The sequence below is a fragment of the Alosa sapidissima genome, chromosome 21 (assembly GCF_018492685.1).
Source record: "Alosa sapidissima isolate fAloSap1 chromosome 21, fAloSap1.pri, whole genome shotgun sequence".
In the NCBI taxonomy this organism is placed as follows: Eukaryota; Metazoa; Chordata; class Actinopteri; order Clupeiformes; family Clupeidae; genus Alosa; species Alosa sapidissima.
In genome coordinates, this window is record NC_055977.1 from 8,242,318 (window position 1) to 8,259,181 (window position 16,864).

At 43.4% G+C, this 16,864-nt stretch overlaps 1 protein-coding gene across 1 annotated transcript; it reads left to right on the forward strand.

Moving 5' to 3' along the window:
* Nucleotides 1–2,152: 2,152 nt before the first annotated feature.
* LOC121696149 (nucleolar protein 12-like) lies at nucleotides 2,153–16,373 on the forward strand. Its single transcript, XM_042077480.1, has 4 exons — nucleotides 2,153–2,227; nucleotides 2,399–2,531; nucleotides 8,514–8,673; nucleotides 16,249–16,373. Exons 1-4 carry the CDS (start codon nucleotides 2,157–2,159, stop codon nucleotides 16,371–16,373), a joined length of 489 nt encoding a protein of 162 aa, XP_041933414.1. The 5' UTR covers nucleotides 2,153–2,156.
* The last annotated feature ends 491 nt before the right edge of the window (nucleotides 16,374–16,864 follow it).

The window sequence follows — 16,864 nt, forward strand, 5'->3', positions numbered from 1 at the left end:
GCTCACAACAGATACATTAACTATTCGTGTGAATGTTGATGACTTGCCTTTCTCCAGAAGCTCCAATATGCAGCTTTGGCCGATTTTAGGTAAACTTGTAGAACTACCTAAAGCAAGTGTGTTTGTTATAGGCGTATATGCTGGCCCCAGTAAGCCAGAGTCTATCCAAGACTATCTAAAAGATTTTGTTGACGATGTACGTGTCAACAACGTGATGTACGTGTCAACAACGGTATCCTTTTTAAAGAAAAAAGGTATATTGTACCCCTGCCCGATGCGTTTATTTGTGACACCCCTGCACGGGCCTTTTTAAAATGTGTAAAAGGTCATGGAGGGTACAGCTCTTGTGAACGCTGTACACAAACCGGTGTGTATGTTGAAGGGAGAGTGGTTTTCCCTGAAATGGATTTCAACCCGAGAACAGATAGTCTGTTTGAACAGATGTCCGATGAAGATCACCACACCTCCAGGTCACCTCTCCTCGAGCTGGGCGTTAGCATGGTTTCAGGTTTCCCCTTGGACTACATGCATTTAGTTTGTTTAGGCGTAGTCCGTAAATTGATTACTTTGTGGTGTAAGGGGCCATTGCGCTGTCGGGTTCAATCCTCTGTTCTAAACGCCATCTCTGATCACCTGAATCTTTGCAGAAAAAGCTTTCCACAGAGCTTCTCAAGAAAGCCACGGTCTTTGAAAGAGTACAGCCAATGGAAAGCAACTGAATTCAGGCAATTCTTATTGTACACAGGGCCAGTGGTGCTTTTTCGAAGATTACCCAGTCGACAGTATAAAAACTTCCTGATTCTGTCATGTGCTATGAGAATACTTTTGTCTCCTTTGTGTAGAGAGTATTGCAGTTATGCCCGAAGATTGTTGAGATGCTTTGTAATTAATTTTGCTAAGATTTATGGGACAAAATATCTGGTGAATAATGCACATAATTTATTGCACTTAGCAGATGATGCAGACAGGTATGGCCCACTTGATTCCGCTTCATGCTTTCCATTTGAAAGCTACCTAGGACAGCTGAAAAAAATGGTCAGAAGACCACAGGATCCTGTACAACAAATAGTAAGACGTGTATATGAAAGGCAGTTGTCTCCTCGTATGCGTGATGAGACTGCTGAAAGTATTCAGCTGAAGAACCCCCATACATCCGGACCATTATTGAGATCAAGTTCGATGAATAATGTCCAATATAAGAAGTACAAAACTAAAGATTGTACAATCTCTACCTCTGCTGGAACAAATTGTTTTGAATTTCAGGGCAAAATTGGAATTGTTCGGAATATTGTGGACTCTGCTGAGGGAACACATGTCATATATGAACTCTATGACAGAGGAACATGTTTCTTCACATACCCCATTGGGTCCAAATCACTGGGAATTCATTCACTCTCAAAGCTTTCTGGTCAGCTTTCCAGTGCTCCCATAAAAGACTGTACAAAACCAATGATTTTGCTGCCTCTGCGGAACACATGTGTAGTTGCTCTGTCACTGCTACACAGCTCATGAACTTAAACATTTTGCAGGATGTCTTTTGCAGTAGTTGAATTTGATGAGATTCTCAAGGATGGCCGTAAAACAGTGGACATAATTTCTCGAAGGGTAGTTGGATGGACAAAATAAAGGAATATGCTACTGGCCACCCAATTCAACGAATGTTACTAAGGCTGTGAAGGATCATTCCAAACCAACCAAAAACTGGTTGTTATGTAAAATAAGACGGATAATGGGATATGCAGGTAACCTCTGTTCTTTTTGTTACACTTACTGCTACCGTTCTACTTTCCATAAAGCAGCGTTTCTCAATGTTTAGCATGGGACATGTTGAGTGTTACAATTACCTATTTTAAATGATTTCCCATTAAGCCCAATCCCTGATGAGGGTTTATGACTGAAAGATAGAATAAACATATCATTGCACTATTTCAGTTTGGATGTTTCCACCTGTCTTGCCTGTCACCCATTTTAAAGCAGCCAGCTCATATACAAATCCCTGACCAAATGTTGCAGCCCCATTCCTAACATTAAGCTATATAAACTGTTCCTTTGTCAGGGTTTAGGGTGTTAGATTTAGGACTATGATGTAGGTTTGTAGGCCACAATGCTGTCATGTTTCAGTGTATTTTACAGACACTTATAAAGAAGCAAGAGAGATGCTCAAAGAAGCTGAATATAGTTCGGACATCAATGACAAAAGCGGTCAAATCCCCCCAAAAAGAAGAAGGTATGTATATGTGGCTGAATGAAGAAATTCCCTTGATTATTCCTCCTATCTACCCCTGACATACCTCCACTTTGTTCCATCACCCTTCTTTCTCATCTATCTTGGGGGATCCTTGGTTGAGGATCCTTGTTTGGTATGACCTAACATTTAAGTGTGTGTTCACCTTTTTAGGCAGAGTGAAAAACTCCAGCAAGAGCAGGAGACAGAAGAGGAAGAGGAGGAAGAAGGAGAAGAAGAGAATGAGGAGGAAAGAGGAGATGAAGAGGACTCTGATGAGGTCCCTCCGTCGCCTCCAGATATCAGGGTTTGTACATTTTGAAAACTGTAGCTTCAACATTATTTACACTGTTTTCATAAATGTAGATGAGTCATTGTTGTCGTCATGTTAGTAGCGAGTACGCCAACAAACTATGTAGGCACAGCTGGCTGGCATTTTGTGTTTGCGGTGGCCTACTAGGGATCTTTACCAAAGTACCAAAACCATTCCAAGACCTATGGAACACAAGTTGCTTCCTTACAAGACACCACCATGCTCCAGCAAAAGAGGCTGGTAGCTCTTGGTTGTAAAGCGTAGACTTTATCTACTTTATTTTTTTTGCTTCCCCCAACACAGGGTGACCCTAAGGAAACCGATGGCCGGATTTCCCCTTTATTAGCGGAAAATAACCTATATTTGGCATGGAAAGTGGTATTATGACATTCCAGAATGCATAAACTGAAAACGCTAAAACATTGTTATATAATGATACATTATCATATATAGTGCAGCTTCGTCACGGTTTTAGCTGGTGCCATTTTTTTCTGGCTTAGTGCTTTGAGTTCAGGATGATGGCTCTTAAGATGTGTAATTAAATTGGTAACCTTAAAAGAGTATCGTTTTACCCCTCCTCGCATCACTGGTACTTTACAAGTCCTGCAAATAGCAATTTTGTTATGTTTCCGGAATAAGGGAATAACTGCCACACAGCCATGTTGAAGTATGTTGTTGGCGCTCATAGTAACGTAAACATTTGCTTTGCGTGCACTTAATTAACAGGTCACCTTATCGGCCAGGCACATCGGCAGAAATGTCAATATCGGCAGATGCCGATAATTAAGTTATGAAGCTTTTATCTGCAGATACCGATGTCAGGCCAATATCATCGTGCATCCCTAATTGATATCAACAAATATGAAACACTTATATCGTGATATAGTTTTCAGCCATATCGCCCAGTCCTACCTTGGTGTTTTGGTTTGTTTGCAAAAAGAAACAATCGAGCAGTGCAGTCGTCATGTTTATAATATCTCCATGAAGCTGCGATGCCCATATTTATGACTTTAACAACATAGCAATGATTGCTTACAGATAATCAGCAGCCTACAGTTACATCAACAGCAACATGCAACCATGCAATGTATCCAATTCCTTCAATGGTAGCCGGTGAAAGCTCAACCCATTGTATTTTCTCATTCGGTTTTCAAAATTGGGAAATCAACAAAAACAAACCATTTCCCCAGTGATATATACACACAGGCATCTTCCTCTTTCAAAAACTCTTCTTCGATCTCACTCTGATGAGAGACTTCAAGTGGTCTGCAGACGCTCGTCACTACCAACACAACTGTACTCAGACTGCACAATATTTGTAGCAGGTTCAGCTGTCACATAGGCTAGACAAGGAATCTTACTATGTAGTTACATAGTCATAACTATGGACAGGACTGCAATGCTCGCTGCTTTTGCAAAAAAATCAAAACACCAAGGAAAGCGTTTTTGTTTCTGTGGCTGAGAGCACATCGGCTCTGCAATGTGCTGGATGTCAACTGGTAATCTGAGGTGAGTGACTCCACGCAAAAACACAAAGTTTATAATGTTTCCTAACACTATTTGAGTTAAACGAGCACGATGGTGTCTCGTAAGGAAGCAACTCGTGCTCCATAGGTCTTGGAATGGTTTTCTGAGTGTGTTTAGAGGCCCCAAACGCGGATAAATAGCTTGCCCCCACATCTAACGTTATAGCTAATTTCAAATTGCTGGCAGCCAGGGCTGATCTCCGGCTTGGTCAAATCAATTTTTGTCTGTTTTTTTGCCTCCCCCAACACGGGGTGACCCTAATGAAACCGATGGCTGGATTTCCCCTTTAATAGAGGAAAAGAACCTGTATTTGGCATGGAAAGTGGTATTATGACATTCCAGAATGCATAAACTGAACGCTAAAACATTGTTATATAATACATTATATATACATGTAGCTACTGATTTCATCATATTCATCTATACTGATATGTATGTTTACAGAGCAGTGATGATCACTAACCACTCGGTGAGTTGCACAGTTTTGAAAACAAACGTTAAGGGTTGTTTTAAGGACATGTTTGTACATGCCCATAGGCAGCCACTCTGAAACAGTCAAAAGTGATTCAAAACGAGTCAGAAAGTCGAGACAGCACCCATCGTCAAAATTTCGGTGTCCACTCTAGTTCATACAAAACAAACCAGAAAATGGACTCAAAGTGCTAAATACCGGAATTATCCTTTAATTACATATGCTAAAAAGAAGAGGTTAATAACCTCCATAGTAAATAAAATATACATGTACTTGACCAGGTACATTTCCGGGTAGTGCCCAAGTAATGTGAAAGGGTAACAAGTCTTGTTGTGTGTGTGTGTGTGTGTGTGTGTGTGTGTGTGTGTGTGTGTCATCCCGCTCAGCCAATCCAGGTAAGCAGTATTTGCAGTATACTTACAACCGGACCCGCGTCACACAGAGCAGGTTGTTTGCGCCATGCCCCTTTTGAGGGGAAAACATTCCCTCAGAACAAGCCAGAGTGAACCGGTAGACATGTACCAACCACACAGCTAAGAACCCCTCCCTGAGTTTCTTTTGCCTACCATGTCCTCAAAAAAAATCCTGACAGAAGAAAATTATGGCTACAAGCCATAAGAAGAGAAGACCGTATGACACTTCCATGGTCACTGAGTGGGGTTGTTGCACCACTTCGTAGGCTACTTGGGATACTGAAGAGACGTGTTTTTATATTAATTGAATTAAGCTTTTGTAGGTATCTTTCACGGTCAACGACCGGCAAAGTGGTTATGTATTGAGTGGTCATATTGATTTGTGGTATTTTTTGTTATTATTTATTCCTGCGATTTCTGTACGAATTACGTTTATTGACCCTAGTTTGCGTTGGAGTTAATGAGAGGGGTTGTTTGTTTTCCCCCCGAAAGGGGCGGGAACGTTTGTCACGAGTCAAGTTCCCGGATGTGCCGGTCTAACGTATAGCTGTCAGTGATTGGAAGGCCTTCACCGATGAGTAGCCCCCAGCTGCAGAGAAGAGTAGGCCTAACTCAAGCCACCCACGTGGAGGCCACAAGCCACCCAATTTATACCAAAATCCTCAGCATGATGGAGGAAATAAAGGACACCCAGAGGGTCCACAGTCAAATGCTGCAAAGTCTTTTAAAAAAGGATAAAGGATCCCAGCCAGAACCACCAGAAGGTGTTGAATTCCCACTGAAGGATCAAGAAGATGTGCAGCAATTGGAGGCGAAGTTGGCCGATGCCAACCTGATGTCTGCTGTGGTAAGTTTCATTTTTTATATCTCAGAGAAAAGCAGTTACACAATAAGAAAAGAAGCATTTTTATATTGCACTACAATTGATAAAGGGGTCAAATGGCCAGTCTGATTTGAGAATGCAGGGTTTCCCGCAGCACTTTGCAGCGGCCATCTTAGCAACACATGCCTGCCACCTTAACTACGTCATCAAGTCAAGTTTATTTATATAGCGCATTTCATACACAGAGGTCATTCAATGTGCTTTACATAAACAAAACCAAACAATAATAACAAATAAAAGCATAGAAGGGCAATATAGACAAAGAATAGTTTAAAAGGTAAAGATCATAATAAAAAGAAAACATAAAACACAAGGTAAAATCATTTAAAAAGTAGTAAAAAAGTAATAAAAGTCAAGGTAGAATAATTATCAAGACAGATTCAGAATTTGTAACTCGGCGCAGTTAGCAGAAAGCATCTGAGAACAGTTTGGTCTTAAGTCTAGATTTAAAACTGGCTACAGTTGGGGCCTTTTTAGCCTGGCCATTTGCCATACCCTTGGTACGCTTCGCTTCTACAAGGGTCTGGGATCTCAACTATTGACAAATGTTTGCAAGCTGGATGCGTGGACTCTGTAGAAGTTTGAAACGATTGGATCTGATTTCACCCAATCGCTAACGTTTGGCCGTGACGTATGTTATGCGCCAGCTCGATCGTGAAGTAAGCTACATTACAACGCTCAGAAATTGTGTGCGCTACAACAACCATTCCCCACCAGAGCGAACAAGATGGATGTAAATGACCAATGCCAGCTTTGCGATACAAATGTAAGAGTTAGTGGAAGAATAGCAAATAGCAGATTACTAACAGTAAGGTTGAAGATAACATATTGATAACCGATGAGAAGTTAGGAGACTGAAATATCGTTTCAAAACTCCAGTAGTTTATTTTGTATAGATGTACAGGCTAGTGCACGGGCAACAGGAGGTGTCCACTACAAAACAACAAACTGATCGCTGATAAATCACGGTCTCAATCACTCGTCATTCACACTCATCGGCCAACAACACAACACAACTCACTCGCACGTAATCCACTTCTACTCTGACTAAACTTCCTAGACGTCTTAGAACCCCCTATTCTATTCCCTCCCCTTATCAATCGCTAACCTATCTGAACCCCTAAATATTACCTCCTGGACACCTCCCCCCAATCAAAACACATCAGAACTCACATACACACACAGGCACACACCGGGAAAACAGAAGACACAGGGGAACACAGGGGAAAGCCCAACACGGGGGCAAATAGCCTCTGCGCTACAATATCATCACAATTGTCAAAGCTACTGCGCGATACAAATCAAACATGTCCCAAATCCCGTAGGGAGTAGCTTGAGAGCGACGTGTTGAGACCTGGACAACGACTTTTCATTGGCAACAGTCGGCTAAACCAACCAACAATATAGCCTAAACTATTAAGAAGAGCTCTTTAATTTCATCGAGTTAAATCGAAACAATGTTTTTTAGTGCTTGTGGACTGATAGTCATAGGCTCCTTGTAGGCAATTATTATTCCGGCCATAATGTGAGGATTTACGCGTAGGCCTAATCGTGTGATCCGTCCGCTCAGCGGCATCTGGTGGTTGAATGTCATCGCGCTATCTACCATCGTTCGCCAAACATTCTAATTCAAAATTGTAAATCTTACACTAAAGTATAAAATAATCTACACTTCATTCACTCTGCGTGTATAGATCAAGACAGACTTGCGGAACAGGCTGCAGGGCAACAGTCTGACAGCATGCATGAAAGCTTAAATGGTCCGCACTTGTTAAAGAGTGCAATTATCAAAGGCCCCTTGAATTGTTCTTTTTAAAACCAAGGAGGATGCCTGTAGTGATGCTGCCAGCTCTGCCATAAGCAGTGACTGTGATCACCATTGAACATTTTGAAAATGTTGTTTTGCACTTTCTTTTGCACTTCAGTGTTGTATAGTTTGTATACTGTTTGTTAAAATTGCACACATTAATTTACTGTTCTCATACAGCGCACTAATTCACGCTGCTTCTTTAAGCCATGCACTCGACACACAAAAGGATATGGTCATTGACCTTAGAAGGAAATCAACCTGCTCACCACCACACACCCTGCCACCACACGTCCCTTTTTATAGATGCAATAGGACCAAAATCCTTTTTACCCAGGGCAATATCCTTGCTTAATTTTCTCTCTGTGTCTTATGTGTATTGTTCATTGTTGATGTCTTAATTTCTTGTATGCTTTTATCTGTTTACCTGTCTGCAAACCAAGTTTCCCTTTGGGATGTTAATAAACCTACTACTATTAGTAGCAGGCTTGTGGAAAATTCCAGAATTGAATTGAAACTGGCTCTTAAATTCCAATTCAATTCTTGAATTTCACTTGCATTGCAATTGTGGTAGCAAACAGGAAGCAGAATTGCAATTCAAATTGTGCACAACCCTGACTAGTAGTAGTAGTAGTAGTAGTAGTAGTAGTGTTGTTTACTCATGGCAACCGTAACTAAGGAAAGGAAAGGCATGTTTTTATCCAGCAATGTCATAAATGTCAAATTAATGAAAATGGTAAAAATATTACTTTCAGTGAAAAGTAAGCATCTTCTATGGGCCATATCCTCAAGAAAAAGGACATTCTTCCAAGGGTTTTGCCACACAGGCTACAAAATGTAATCTATTTTCCCTCTTTTTGGCTGCTGTTCTTAGGTTCACATGGTCGCAGACATCGGGGGGACGTCGGTCGACGAGGCAACGAGGCGCATGATGAGATTCATGTTCTCAAATGAGCTCGCACTGACATACAATTTGACTGGAAAGCATGGGAAGAACAAGTTTAAAGACTTGCATCTTTTCAAAGTTGTTCATGGTAAGTAAATTAGCAGATGTTGCTGTAAAGTATGGTCCTCTTGGTTCCACATATTTGTTGATTGGAAAATGTTTTTGGAAAGCCCCCCAAAAATGTAAGATCACAGAATTCTACAACAATAGATATAGTTGAACTATGTGGTTAGTAATGTTTTTAAATTTATTTTATTGTATCTCGGCTGCATTGTAAAAGAGGACTGCCCTCAATCTACTTTCCGAGAATTAAAATAAAGGTTTCAATCAATAGTTATAGAGTAGCAGTGTGAATGAAAGGCAGTTGGTTGGGGGGGGGGGGGGGGGGGTGAATTGATAATATAGCCTACAGGAAAGATAGTTCTACCAGAAAGACTCAGTAGACAGAATAGAATCAGTTAACGATTTAATTAGTAAAGGAACGGCTTGGATGCAAGCATGATAGAGTCCTGAATAGGTAACAGTCTTTGGCGTAGGCCCCGTCTCGGATCCGTCCAGCGATGAGCGGATCTCGTCTCCTGCCGATGGATGAAGGCAGGGGCGGGGAGCCTACCCCCAAAAGGATGAGTGATGCCCGCCAGGGCGGTGACTCAGTAATCTGGTTCTGAGAGGAGCAGACATTAGTATACATACAAGATGAATTAAACAGCATGACTGGGCCGGGGTGAAGACGTTGTGCCAGGACGCCGACAGAATTTTAAAGTAGCTAGGTGTTAACCATAACCTAGGGTTGTAGTGGGGCCCGCAGCATGCTTTCGCTTTAGTGGGATTTAGAAGCTTGACGAGCTGGGCAACCAGCGTCTAGGGCAACCTAGACCAATGCGGCGGCCGGGCAACCGGCGTCCAGGGCAACCTGGACCATAAGCACTTCACGATCTGGGCGCCCAGTGACTAGCAAGCTAGTACATCGTGACGAGCCAGGCCACCGGCATCCAGAGCAACCTGGACTTTAGTGCTTATGCGAGCTGGGCAACCAGCGTCTAGGGCAACCTAGACCACGAGACGTGCCGGGCTACCGGCGTCCAAGGCAACCTGGACCATTAGCTGGGCAACCTAGACCAACGTGACGGCCGGGCGACCGGCATCCAGGGCAACCTGGACCGAACTGGGCAACCAGCGTCTAGGGCAACCTAGACGAGCGTCATGAGCCGGGCAACCGGCGTCCAAGGCAACCTGGACAGTGAGCTGGGCAACCAGCGTCTAGGGCAACCTAGACCAACGTGACGGCCGGGCGACCGGCATCCAGGGCAACCTGGACCGAACTGGGCAACCAGCGTCTAGGGCAACCTAGACGAGCGTCACGAGCCGGGCAACCGGCGTACGGTGCGACCTGAACCATGAGCTGGTCAACCAGCGTATAGGGCAACCTAGACCGATGTGATGGCCGGGCGACCGGCATCCAGGGCAACCTGGACCAAACTGGGCAACCAGTGTCTAGGGCAACCTAGACGTGCATCACGAGCCGGGCGACCGGCGAGAAGTGACCTGAACCATAAGCGTCGAACGAGCTGGGCAATCAGTGAAAGGGCGACATGCCCATGGCTGAGACTAAATCACCACAAGCTACCGGCATGCTGGGGCCCAATATGTTTCAGCAATTAGTGCAAGGCGAATGCCAGAATTTAACCACCGCCACCAGGATTTGTGAAGGTAAAATGAGGTACCCGAGTTAACATGGGAGAGCAACTTCTGAGCATCGAAAATGTCAAGAGGAGTTAGTTTGATGCATCCTGATGGATGACGTGGATAGCCCTTTTTGGCCGGCAGTCTTGGCTGCGCCGATGCGGAATGAGTGAGAAGTGAACCTCTTTGAAGAGGTTACATTTAAGCAGCACGTTAGCTAGATGGCTGCTGAAAATCGGGTAAAGTGTGAGCCGTAGTTTAAGGTAGTGAACGGGGACCAGGGAAGCAAAACATGGTTAGGGTTAAAAGGTTAAACATTATGTACTCAGGATCAATGCAGGGGAATAGAGCTTGTGGTTGCAGATGCTTGGGACCGGAGCAATGAGTTAGTTGATATGGGTGCTTGAGTATATTCGCATCGAAGTCATGTGGTTTAATATTTAGGATAGATAAGCATTATGACTAGTTTTGTAGAAGACTAGTGCTTGTGAAGCCAGATGTGTGTTCTGGTTCGATGGCTCACCTGAAGCGGCTAGAGTGAGATGAATGCATGAGCTGCAGACCCAAGGCCAAGATGGATGCGTGTGAGCTACACCTTAGCACCTGCTCTTGGAAAGCCCCCCAAAATAAGATGAGCAGCATCAGTAATGCGAGGGAAGCATGACCTTGCGACGTAGACAAAGGACTTCAGGACAATTCATGCCTGTATGTGACAGGAGGAAGAAACATATGTTACTGAAATATGACGAGACAACGAACAGATGAGTGCTGGGGTACCACCATGGCGCTTATGCATCTCAGAGTGCAGAGGAGCTCTGAGAATGACTTAACGCGAGCTTGCTATACCAGCTGCACCACTGTGGCAGGATAGTACAGTTTAGAACTGGCTGCTGGAGAGACAATGAGTAAAGGTAGCAATGAGGAGAGAATAAGCAATACATATCGCCCAACTGGATGCAGAAATTATATTAGTCATGCGCCAAGCACTGGCCCCTGAGTGAGTGGAGGGGTGTGCATCCACGCAACATTCCATGTGGCCAGGACATTTTTAATCAAAGCGACTGACAATGTACCCTGGGAATCCAGAGTTCTCACGGAAGCATTTGCTCAGGGAGAGACTTGAGTCTGGCAAGGAGTATGATGCACGTAACACGTAACGTAACCAATATATGTGTAGCTGATATAGCGGGCCATAGGCGATCTAAACAGATGACAGACGTAGTGTCATCCAATTGCGTCGAAGTCCGGAATCAGGCAGTTAACATTGACCGTATAGCGGCATCCTGAACCATGAGCTGGGCAACCAGCGTCCAGGGCAACCCAGACAGACATGACGGCCGGGCAACCGGCATCCAGGGCCACCTGGACCAAACTGGGCAACCAGCGTCTAAGGCAACCTAGACGAGCGTAATGAGCCGGGCAACCGGCGTCCAAGGCAACCTGGACAGTGAGCTGGGCAACCAGCGTCTAGGGCAACCTAGACCAACGTGACGGCAAACAGGTTAAAGCTAAAACAATTCTCCCACAATGCCAGTGCAATTAAAAACAATTTACAAGGTAGAGCACAATAACGAAAGTGCATCAGTGAGTGCCGGTTTTACACAGTCAAGAGTCAGTTCTAGACAGGTGATAAGTGCTGGGATTAGGAAGGCTAGTTTTAAGCCGTGCTACAAGAGGAGATATCCTCGAAGGCGCTGGCCTTCGGGAGATTTGTGAAGACGGAAGGATGACCCCCCTCCAGTATGAACTGGAAACATGATCCACACGATTGCGTGATTCTGTGAACCGGCACTGCCATCCCTGTAAGAAAGTAGATGTTAGTGTGATATGTGGAACTGCTTCTCCATTGACGAACTGCATCCCCTCAACGGAAGAGGGGAGGCATGATGCACCTGCAGGGGTTAGCAAATTAAAGATTGGGAGGAGAATGTAAAAGGAACTTGCACGTCCTCCCTGGCGCGATCACTTCGGGTGAGCATATCTGCCAAAAACAAAACAGCCAAGGCAAAATGGAGAATGGAAATTAAAGTACACATTATTTGCAGAGGATCCTGCTAAAACAGCAATTCGAGTCAGCAATCAATGTGACTGATGGCGTGACTAGATGGGCTGAAATCACACGGACACGCAGAGACCCGTTGTCTAAAGAGAGTGCATGAAGGGCGCGGCGTTGGCCTGAAGGAGACTTGACCTGCGAGAAGGAAGGAGTGGTTAGACAGGTGACATGTAGCATCGTCATCGGTAAAACCAGCCAACGGCTACGTTGGTAGTCGTGATCAACGAACTTCCAGCATAGGCCACCATTTAAACCACAACTAGCAAAATGCCGACATAATCATGGACAGCCGGTAACCATAAAAACCAATATATGGAGTGCTGAAGCGACCCGCTGGTGGGCAGTGAGCAAAGTGAGGCCTGCCATAGAATTCCTAGGAACCCAATACACGATACGGAATCAGAAAATACATTTTAACCATACAAAAGACACTAGAAGGATATGTTAGATACACAAATGACACAGCTTCTTAATTAAAAGCTCAACCATGTGGGCTTGAGCCCACACTGTGGTGTCAGCTCATGAACACTGACATAATACGGGCATTGAAAGAAAACACCTATTATTGCCTAGATAATAGCTTGTGTGACATACTGGCAATTGATGACCATGGGCCGGCGTGCCGTCATTTTGGTTCGAGCTTTGGTGTAAGACCCCCCAAAATTGAGAACCCAGATAGCTGAGAACGTCGGGGACGTCACGGCATACCTGGGACATCACAGATCAGCGGTAGCTGAGAGTAGTTTGAGCAACGGCAAGTGCATGCAGAGAATCACCCGAGGAAGGCCGTGTAGACTTCCTACCAGAAGGTATGGGACGCAATCCCAGATGATTAAACGAATGCAACGATGAACTGGCTTCCCGCAGCCATGCACAAGGAGTGATACCTGAACCGAAGGTCCAGCAGACGAGTAGCCTAGCCTAACGAGCAGCGAGGCTAATTAAGAGGCTACACAAAAATACAACTGGTTTGACGACGCTCAACCAAGGTAGACATCGAGATAACCACAGTGAGTGTAGAACATCAATTAAACAGGTCTTAATACAGGGTTGGGTTCAACGGCAGCGTGGTGCAGGCCAGCAATTTACAGCACGAATCGCAAGGATTATAAAATCAGCAGGAATTAAGTAAGGAGGCTTAAGTGAAAGTTAAACCGTGTCAGACAAGTCAGTTTGCTGCCCGCCGAATATCGTTGGCAAGCAGGTTGCATGACTGTGGGTAGAGTGTAGCCCAGCTCGAGGAGCTTGGGAAGAGAGCACGATAACCTTACCAACCAGACGCTGAAGCTTGAGAAATTGTTGCCGAACACGACATGGGCCTGCAACAGAGTTGCGTGAGGACGGCGACCCGGCAGTAGGCTATCGTGAATTGAAGGCTGCAACAGCGTGAGCGTGACTGGCTCCGATAGGCAGAGATTAGCGATGAAGCGACATGCAGTGGCCCTGACTGAAGGACGCACAGGTCTGAACAGCGCAGCAAACGAGCGCGGTAGGATTGTAACAAGTAACGCCACTGAGGGCAGAAGGGGCGAATGTAAAAATGCAGAGAGCCCAGGTCCACGCGGAAGCCTGAGCTAGGACGTCAAAGTCAGCGTACTGAGAAGCAGAAGCAGTGTTAGGTGGTACATATTTAAAGAGCCCACTGAATTCCTATAGGCTAGCGCTGATTGAATGAGTGAATGATCAGATTGCAGGGCTTTCCCGAAAGTAGGCAAAGCTAAGATTGGCTCCGTGTAAGCATGGGAGGAGTAAGCTACACTACGAGTCTTCCTAGTAGAACTTTCGCTGAAGCTATCATTCAACAATCCATTAATGGACTTTCAAAGTTTGGGTAGGGATATTGAATCAAATCAAAATGTTGACTGGATAATCATAATCAAATTGTGAGACCAGTGAGGATTCACACCTCTAATAGATGGTGGCCAGGAATGTAAAGTGCATTTATCCAATAGCTGAAGCAGTGCGGCAGCATGGCTGTTTTTCTTAAGAAACATAATGTATGTTATGACAGTGAATATCATATTTTGCAAACCCTGTTAGTGATTTGTCTGAGACAAGACACAAAAATAACAAGAAGAACGATGACAAGAAGGCTATTGTCTTCTTCTGGGCAAGATCATGTGGTAGCAGAATTATTAGATCACATCTTTATGTAGCAGGGTATTCTGGAAAGCAGATATGTCCCCTTATTTGGAAAAATATTTCTGTTTGCGCCAATGCTTAAAAACAGCTGTTGAAGGGTGTGGCAAACACCTCGGGCAAACTGGTGGCCCATCAGAAATTTCCAGAGGTGTTAAAAGTACACACTTGCTAAACTCTAGTAGTATGAATACTTGTACAGAAAATACTCTGAAAAGTGCAAGTACTAATTCAGTTGCTTCACTCAAGTAAAAGTTATATAGTCTCTGACTTACCCTACTTTCTACTTTTATACTTTGAGTAATATAGCATTTTTGAAGGGTGATTTTTACAGACATGTTATTGTGAAAAGATCTCAGTTTTCATTATTTCTCCAAGGAGAAATTTGGGAAACATGAAGTCTCAATTAGACCTGCCACATTTCTTGTGAGATAAAGAGAAATCATTTTCAAAAACAGATTTTCTTTTTCTTAAGGACCACGACAATTTATTCCTTACACCACTTCCCCCGAAAGTCAGGTGATCTATTAGTCAAGAAGGATGAACTTGCAGAGAAACAAATGGCACAATAGGCTGAGTGGAAAATGTTTTTCCAACTTCAACTGACAAAGCAGGCTATCGATCCAGTGAGAAAGTCTTATAATGTAACCATTTTCTTTGCAGTAGCTTACTACTTTGGTATTTCCACTTTACTAAAGTAAAAGTAACAAAGTAAAGCAGCTGAATAAGTACTTATACTTTTACCAGTCTTTCTGTACAAGTATCTAATACTTTTACTTGAGTATGGGAAGTCTATACTTTTCATACCTTTGGTCCAAAAAAATCAAAGATGCACACCCTCATGCAAGCCAGGTCCAAAATCTTAGGTCAGTCTGACGAATGGTCAGAGAGATATACGAGAAACACACACAGACAGGCAGACTGACATTTCTTGCTTTATAGATAGATAGATTATCAAGCCTTAGTCCTGTGAGGTTTTGAAGTCACCTCGCACCGAATTGCACCGTTTATCATTGAACTTGGACTCAGTTACCTAGTCACCCTTGACCAGTTCCATTCCTATTTTAATTACTTAACGATGGCATGTTGATTAAACTCAATGACCACAAAATATTGACTTTGACTAAACGCGGCAGCACTAGATTTTGCCCAACTGGCTCATGGACTAAATCATTTTGCAATTAGTAGTTAGTAGAAAGTATCTAGTTATTGTTGGAATTAGACCTTGTGGGGGCTGTCATGGTCATTTTCTTTTCTTTGCATAGGTCTCAGATTGTTGTTTGATGATATACTCTTTTACTATACCCAGTTATGAGCAAACAAGTACAAATCATCTACTGACATCATATCCTGCTCTTTCTCTCTTGAAACACCCTACTTCCATGTTAGTTTCTTGGCCTTTTCCTTCCTGAGGATGGTTTGTAGTGCTAGGTTTAATCAATTTATCACATAATTTGCTTATAACATTTTTTTGAAAATAGCTGCATGTGAATATCTTTTCTTTCTAATTTTCCCTTCCCACCCAAAACATCTGGGGGGCTGTATGAAACCTGCTGGCGGGCCTGATCTGGCCCCCGGGCCTTATGTTTGACACCCCTGATCTAAATTGATCTAATTCAATTTGATGGGCTTGTTGCTTTTTGAAATGTAACCTCAAAAAAATGGAACGTATGGAACGAAACATGGAATGTATATTTGAGTATGTTGATTTCCTGTCTGATAATGTTTGTGACAAAAAAAAAAACAGTGCTAGCATTTGATCTTAAATACAATTTTGTTTTACAGAGGCCCTCAAGAAGAACCCCCTGACCAGTACTACCAACCAGCAGGAGGCTGAATGGGCATTGAGCAAAAGGTTTACTGGGGCAAGGGATAGGGGAGGACTGAGGGCAGCCAGAGTGTCAAAATGATTTAATTAAATTCAATTTAGTTAGTGTTCTTTGTAACCAGTTGTTGTTGTTGTCAGTGTTGATGTTGATGTTCTGTTGTTGATGTTGATTTTGTTGGATTTATTAAATGAGCATTATTTAAATGCGGAAAATTTGGCTACTTATTCTGCTGTTTGGTTGGACCTTACAGCCATAGTCCCCTGGAAGTGACTAATATTAATTTCTGGTGAATTACAAATGGGTCTGGTTTTGGATTGGTATTTATAAATTGGTATTTATAGTATATGTTGTAAATATTGGGATTTTAATTATATTTTATTATAAATGTTTATATTTAAATTGAAGAAGGGACCAAGATTTTGTATGCATTGCCCAGCTTTGCACTTCTCATTAATTATAATCTTGCATGCAACCCATTTGGCCAATGTGTAGAACCTAGACAGAATATTAAGGTGGGGCACGGATGGGTCTAGCATTTATTGCCCAGTTCGGAGTCACTTAAAACCCATTGT